The following is a 7,119-nucleotide window of genomic DNA, read 5'->3' on the forward strand; positions in this document are numbered from 1 at the left end:
TCATTTATTAGTGTAGAAGTGCATATGAGTTATAAAGAAGAAGCATTGCAAGTAATGAATAGATTTAAATTTAGTTGTGTCTGGAAACATAAGGGTTGGGGTTTAGAAAAGATCAGTGTTGGACATAGATATTATTATACACACAATTTAACATAAATTACCATAGATATTATTATACACACAATTTAACATAAATTACATCCTCTAAAATATATCAGCAGAGATTTTAACCAATCTTCAAATTGAGTTATTGCGTCACTAGAACATCTACGTAAGAACAAATATATAGATAATAAACATATTTATGTCCATATATGTAAGTCCCTTATGATTATTTATTTTTTAAAAAAAGAAGTAATTTATTGTACCTACAAAACGGAGGAAACAAAAAATTAATAAAATTGTTAGAAGAATCATCAATCGACCAAAAGATTTTTTTTAAAATCTATTTATGTCCATATACATAGTATCTTAATAAACTTTATTCTTGAATTGAATAGAATTTTAATTAAATTTTACTTCTATATAAACTTGAATTTTATTTCTACTTCTATATGAATTTGGATTTTATTTTCCAAAATATAGGAACTAAATAAGGAAGTTTTCTATTCTATATAAACTTGGATTTTAGTTTATATATATTTTTATATGAACTTGGATTTTATTTTCTAAAATATAGGACCTAAATAAGGAAGTTTTAATTTTTTGAAATAAAATTTAGGAACTCTAGAAAAAAGATAAATATGATTGAAGCAATTTTAGAGCTCCCGGGGTTTTCCTTTATATATATAATAAAATAAAATAGTAATAAAGATGAAAGATATTGATTTTTTGAAGAATAATTATTGATAAATTGTAGTATGCAATTCAAAGTTACAAAAATACAATTTACCCCTTTAAATCCAAATTATTGGCACCAAAAAATTCAAATAGACAGAGAATTTTAGAAAATAATCGACAAGAATATATACGGGTACACCTGTTATGATAAGTAGACAGCTCACAACGGCTACTTTCTCTTTTCTTTAAAACCAATGGTGCTGATTCACTTTGTCAGCTGTATAACGTCTATAATAAACTCACTCTTTTGTCAGTATCCAGAACTTTCTACCCAGTCTGTGGGTCCCACACTCCAACGTTCGGAAAAACAAACGTTACAAAAACGCAATCTCGCCTATAAATACCGATCCTCGTTAACACCATTAATCTCATAGCCAACCAAAACTTACATTAGTACTAGCTCTCTATTCCCTGCCTTTTTACTACATTCGCCTCACTACAAAAAAACATATACATATTTTATTTGTATACCAAGCATTAGTAATGGCATTCAAGGGAATCTTTAAGGCTATGGTGTTTTTCTCCTTCTTTGTAGTGGCTTACATTACAGCCACGGCTGCACAAGACGTTGGTCTCGCTCCGGCCCCCGCTCCGTCGATGGATTCTGCTGCATCGTCCCCTGTCTGCGGAGCTGCTGTTGCTTTTGTTTCGTTGTTCTTGGCTCTTTTGTGGCACTAGACAAAATGTATCACAACCAAGATGTTGCAGCCGACGACAGAGCTTATAATATATTGCTATTTTAGTAGATTTGAGTGATTTACTGCTACTTTGAGAGATTATATTAGATGTTGCATTTGTTATTCTTTTGGGCCTTAAATTCGAGTTGGGGTTCTTGTTTTTCTATATATATATTTAATGCGCTAAACTTTATTTAATGGATTATTTTTGTTTACAGTTTGTGTTCAATTTATGACGTGCAAGTCCATAGATTTTTGTTGCGTCTAAATTGTTTTTGCTTTTCTGGTTTAGCATAACTTCTTTTTTGATTTTAGATAAATTTATGTAAACTTGATGCAACATCCGAATCATCAGAGTCAACAAAAACAACAACATTCTTGATGCAATTTTCCACCGTTCCTGAGAGCAGTCCTAAACATCATGTTTCTGTCTATCTACATAAAATTTCTTAGTGTTGAAAAGAGTACCACAGATTTAGGACAGTCCATAAGTAAATTTGTGACAAGTTTCACAAGGATCCGTGACAGGAGACCATAATCCTAGCCACAGCCAAGACAATTACCTACAACAATTATCTGAAACAGCAACCTTAGTCCTAATTTCAAAGATGAGAGGCTTTTCGATGACGCTGGGTCACACATCCGAGAGAGTTGAACCCTCATTTTCACAAACTCATGTGAGGACAATTCTCGTCCAAAGGCTTCATATAAATTCCAAAGGTTTTGTATAACCCAGAGGGAACTATATTCGGTAAACGTTGTGTTTAAACACGTTAACCAACTCCAAACTCCTCACATTACTTTTACATCATCATTTTGGCTTAAAATTCTTTTTCAAACCAACTCTAAAAATTACATTAAAAGTCTAAATTTGATTTTAATAATTTAATAATTTATCTAGTAGAGGAGTTGAAATTAAATTTCAAAATAATATCATTTTTACATTATCTTGTTAGAAAAATTATATCAAAATAATGTTAATTGGGTTAAGATGCTATAAGAGCTTTTACAAATGTAGTTTTCCTAACTAATTCTCTACTAATTGAACCCCCCATCCCAACCATATTTTTTTTTTAAAGTCAGCATTATTTTTTATGTATTCTTCTATTTTTCTCTCCTCTATTTATAGATGTTTTGGCTTAATATGTTTATCGACCATTATATTGAGGGATTTTTTTGTCAAAATTTTATTTAGGTTAGATATATAGCCCCTAAAAGGAGTCCAGGACTTGATTTCTAACTCAATCCAGCCCCGCGTACTGTCAGTCCTGATTGACCCAATCCCGCAATCCGAACCTTGAAAAATCCGAGCACGTAAGCCCAAACACATGATAGAGACAACTGTCACCCATCAATCATGGGAATAATCAGGGCACGTGTCAGAAGATTTTCAAGACATTTCTTAGTCAGTCCCGCACTGACACGTGGAAGTTAGGTGTCCTCCGCTTTCAGAACCAATGGCTACAATTTAAAGATACCAACCCCAAAATCCTATCATTGGGCTATAAAGAAGGTAAGGTTTTGCGGTTAATCACTCTCTCACACTCATATAAACACAGCCACCTTGCATTCATATCTATCTTCATCTTCCCCAAAAGTGAGTTCTTATTCTTACACCGGAGGCGCCGCGGGACTTAAACCCCCCTTCGGGTGTTATTTTGTAGGAACCCCACCATAGCTACACCTCCATAGCGGCGAATGATTTAGGCACGCGTCGAAGGAGCAGCTCCGCCACCGGGAGTTATCAGATAATGGATATAAATACCTATACAACTAAAGGATGTGGATATGAATCTGAACCCTGAAGAATTAATTTTAAACTAGCTCCCTAGCCCGTGCAAGGCACAGGTTTGTTTAAATACGAATAAATTATGTGATAAATAAGTTACATAATTATTGATCTTGGTGAAAATATCTATTGTGAGATTAATTATCTCCGAGGAGTTTGTATTGTATGATTAATAATCCTACAAATTTGCTCAACTGTTTTGTTATATATATGAAGGTTCAATATTTGTTATATATATAAATACGTTTAATTTTTTTAGCATTATATCACATATATCTTTCGATCTAATATTTGTGTACGTTTGGTTTCAGTCGTATGATGACAACTATGCTTTCTTATAATAGATTTTTTTGTAACATTCACATAAAAATAATTTGTACTCGTCACCCTGAAATCTTCGTATTGTGGGATTAATAATCTTCGAATAGTCTGTGTCGTAAGATTAATGACCCGATAAAATTAAAGTTTGATATTTGTTACATTTATATACGTTTAAAACTTTTAGCATTATATCACGTATATCTTTCGATCTAATATTGCGTACGTTTAGTTTTGGTCGTCTAATGACAACTATGCTTTTTTATAATAATTCCTTGTACCATTCTTATAAAAATAATTTAGGCAGTCTTAGTACTAACCTATTTTTTTCTTAAAAATAGTTTTTGTATTAAATATATTCACTCAAAATAATAAATTTTTAAAACTGTGTTAAAATTATGTTCAGTTTTAATATTAAGATAGATGTAATCTATATATATAGTTATATATTGTTTTAAATGATAAAATAATAATAAATATATGTCATAATGAGTTAGACTAATTAATACATTCACATTAGTTGTAATTAATACGTGTATAATAAATGAAAAGTTATTAACATATATAAATATGAGGGGTATTTTGGTAATTTTATAAGGAATAAAATATCTCAATAAACCCTCTATTATATATGTTCAGTTTTAATATTAAGATAGATGTAATCTATATATATATAGTTATATATTGTTTTAAATGATGAAATAGTAATAAATATATGTCATAATGAGTTGGACTAATTAATACATTCACATTAGTTGTAATTAATACGTGTATAATAAATGAAAAGTTATTAACATATATAAATATGAGGGGTATTTTGGTAATTTTATAAAGAATAAAATGTCTCAATGAACCCCTAATTGCTCTATTATATATATGATAGATATGATAGATGATAGATGATAGATAATATCAAATTATAATTTATTTTTCCAAGATTTATTCATCAAATTTTAATGGAAAGCACAATTAACTTTACACTGAATAAATATCCCTCAAGTAATCTTTTGTACAGTTCTGCGAAAGCTTTAAAAATCATCTCTTTTTTTGTGAAAAATAGTAAGGGATTTAAAATAAGGTCTAAAAGGTTTGAGAGAGGAAGGAAATGAGACAATTTTTGGATGCACATATTGCTAAAACGAATATTTTTAATTAGGAAAGTAAAGGATGAATGGTATAAATTATTGTTAAAAAACAATAATTTCCCAGTGTAGACATATTGCTGAAATCATGTAATTTTGATTTTAATCGATTCTTAGCTGGTCGTAATCACTCTTACTGTCATATTTCCATTTGCATGCTTTAACTTGTCCCTTAAATTTCGATAAGCTTAACCTATTAAATATTACCTGTACTGTACAACAAAAATAATTACTTTTCCCTTATAAATAGCAAGGATTTCGATGTCCTGTAATGGAAGACACAGAATAGAAAGATGGGTGAGCATGTTCCTGAGGATCCGGTATGTGTGAACTCACAAATTACTTACATGCATGTGTTATGTCTATGTTCTGTACATTTGTTTGTGTTCATCTAGTTTAATAGTTTTTTTTATGGTTGCAGCTCTTTGTCTTGAAATTGACCACAAGTTGTGAGACACTCCTCGAGAAACTAATTAAAGGCTTGCGAGAGTGTCATGGTACTTCTTTCTTCCATTTTTGTTTTCAACCAGTGATTTAGTTATGTTAATAGGTAGTTCTGAATATCGTAGAATGTTATGTTTTGGATTTGTGGTCGTGTTTGTAAACATGTCAATTTCACGTTAAACTCAAAATACCTTGAAATTTAATGAAATTGAGTATTTAAGTTTTGATGATATGAAATTCTAATAACGATTCATTTTGGGTTGATCGGGTTATGGTTTTCTCGGGAAATTGGGTTGTGAATTGGGTTGAATTGGAGTCGTTTTTATGATATTGCTGCCTGAGAATGTAACTAATGAAGTTTGGGTTTCTAGGTACTGTCTGTGTTGACGTGGATGAAGAAAAAATGGAGGTACGCGTTAGAGGTAATGTCCAACCTCTGGAATTGACCATAGAGACACAGCTGATAATGGGAGAAAAAGCCAGGCTCGCCTATTATGACCAAAATCCAGCAAGTAAAGATGACTTCAAAAGTAAAAGCAAAGGCAAAGAAGAAGAAGATTGTTATGATTTCAAAAGAGAAGAGGAAGATGATCACGACAAACCTTACGTGTATAAAGAGCACAAGCCTGTTCGTTATCCTTCATCCATGAGTGGTCAAGATTTTTTTGACTATTTCGGTGTTGGATCGGATACTTGCCAGAGAAATGGTGCGTCAAGGGTAGAACCCTCTGCACAGTTCCCTGGTTATTCTCCTGGCAGACAATTTAATCCAGCTTTTCCAATGCGACGCTCAGCTCATCAACCACATTTTTATTAGATTCAAGTCAAGTATCAGTTCATATGATTGTTAAAAACTTCTACACTTTTGCTCCTATTTCCGAGTAATTTTGGTGCTTTAAAGGCTTGAGTAGCTTTTGATGCATTGACAACATGCGACGCTAATGTTTTTGATGTGATAAACTACTGCTTTGCTATTTGTTCCAATAATGCACATTATCTGGTCTATGTATATCAAAACTCTGTTCAGAATAATGAAGGGCAGATAATTGAATTTATATCAAATTTTGCCAGATTGTATGCTTGAAAGGTAAAAAAAAAGAGAGGGAGCTGCGTCCTGCAATTACTATAAGATTTAACGGTTCGTACTGAGTCTCTAACTCTCGAACTATAACTTCTCATGAGAGCCAAAGCAGTAAAATTGTCTTTTGTTTTCTCTTGATTGTAGGGCGCAACTTGGATCACCTTTTCATTCACAAAAGATAAGAGACTGTTTACCTAAAATTCTAGGAAAACATCTGATTGCCCATTTTTCATGCTTTTATAAGCATTGATTTTTTTTTTCTGAATATTTTAATTGCGAGTTCATTAAGCATTACTCTTGAGTACTATCGAGATGCCATCTTACAGTCTATGCCTGTTTTCATCATTGCTTCAAAATTTTGTAAGGTGATCCAACCATCCTGCAAGGTTATTGCATGACAACTAAAGACGCTTACTTTGATCATGTACTCGTACCTCATCAGTTCATCATTATCTTTGTTTAGATTCCTTTTCAGGAGTTGATTAAGTTTTACTAATTAAAAGGAATTACCTTGTCCAAGTCAAGAGTCTAACATAATGTCATGAGCAGCTTGTTTTTATTGTTGGGGTTCTTCATGTTCCCCAAACAAAGATTCTCTCAACTCTTCAAAAGCTATATATTCACTCTGGATTTTATCAAATGAGTTTAATGCTGGTTGAAGTTACAGCGATTGTGATGAACTCCTTAGAGTTTAGTGTTCCAATTCCATCAAGATGCAGAGAAACAAGCCTGACTATTCAAGATGAGCCTTGTAGTATCATTACATTAAAACAAACAAAGAAAGAAAGAGAAATCAACTCACATCTCTTCGTCCGCTACTGTAATTAC

General features: G+C 31.9%; 1 protein-coding gene across 2 annotated transcripts; it reads left to right on the plus strand.

Annotated features, from left to right (window-relative positions):
* Positions 1–4,926: 4,926 nt before the first annotated feature.
* Positions 4,927–6,516, plus strand: LOC141684605 (uncharacterized). Of its 2 annotated transcripts, XR_012560649.1 has the most exons (4): positions 4,927–5,086; positions 5,188–5,263; positions 5,582–6,348; positions 6,436–6,516. XR_012560649.1 is itself a non-coding variant. In XM_074489658.1 (3 exons), the coding sequence occupies exons 1-3, from the start codon at positions 5,060–5,062 to the stop codon at positions 6,025–6,027; spliced, it is 549 nt and encodes a 182-aa protein (XP_074345759.1). In that variant the 5' UTR covers positions 4,927–5,059; the 3' UTR covers positions 6,028–6,516. The 2 variants fall into 2 exon arrangements, 1 of the variants encoding a protein (XP_074345759.1); XM_074489658.1 differs by having other exon boundaries at positions 5,582–6,516.
* Positions 6,517–7,119: the final 603 nt, after the last annotated feature.

The sequence above is a fragment of the Apium graveolens genome, chromosome 9 (genome assembly GCF_009905375.1).
Source record: "Apium graveolens cultivar Ventura chromosome 9, ASM990537v1, whole genome shotgun sequence".
Taxonomy (NCBI): domain Eukaryota; kingdom Viridiplantae; phylum Streptophyta; class Magnoliopsida; order Apiales; family Apiaceae; genus Apium; species Apium graveolens.

Excerpts from the sequence above, each read along its gene's own strand:
- LOC141684605 (XM_074489658.1), top strand. The coding sequence starts at position 5,060 with ATGGGTGAGCATGTTCCTGAGGATCCG. Across the intron at positions 5,087-5,187 it reads AGCATGTTCCTGAGGATCCG|CTCTTTGTCTTGAAATTGAC; the intron begins GTATGTGTGAAC and ends TTATGGTTGCAG. Across the intron at positions 5,264-5,581 it reads AGGCTTGCGAGAGTGTCATG|GTACTGTCTGTGTTGACGTG; the intron begins GTACTTCTTTCT and ends TTGGGTTTCTAG.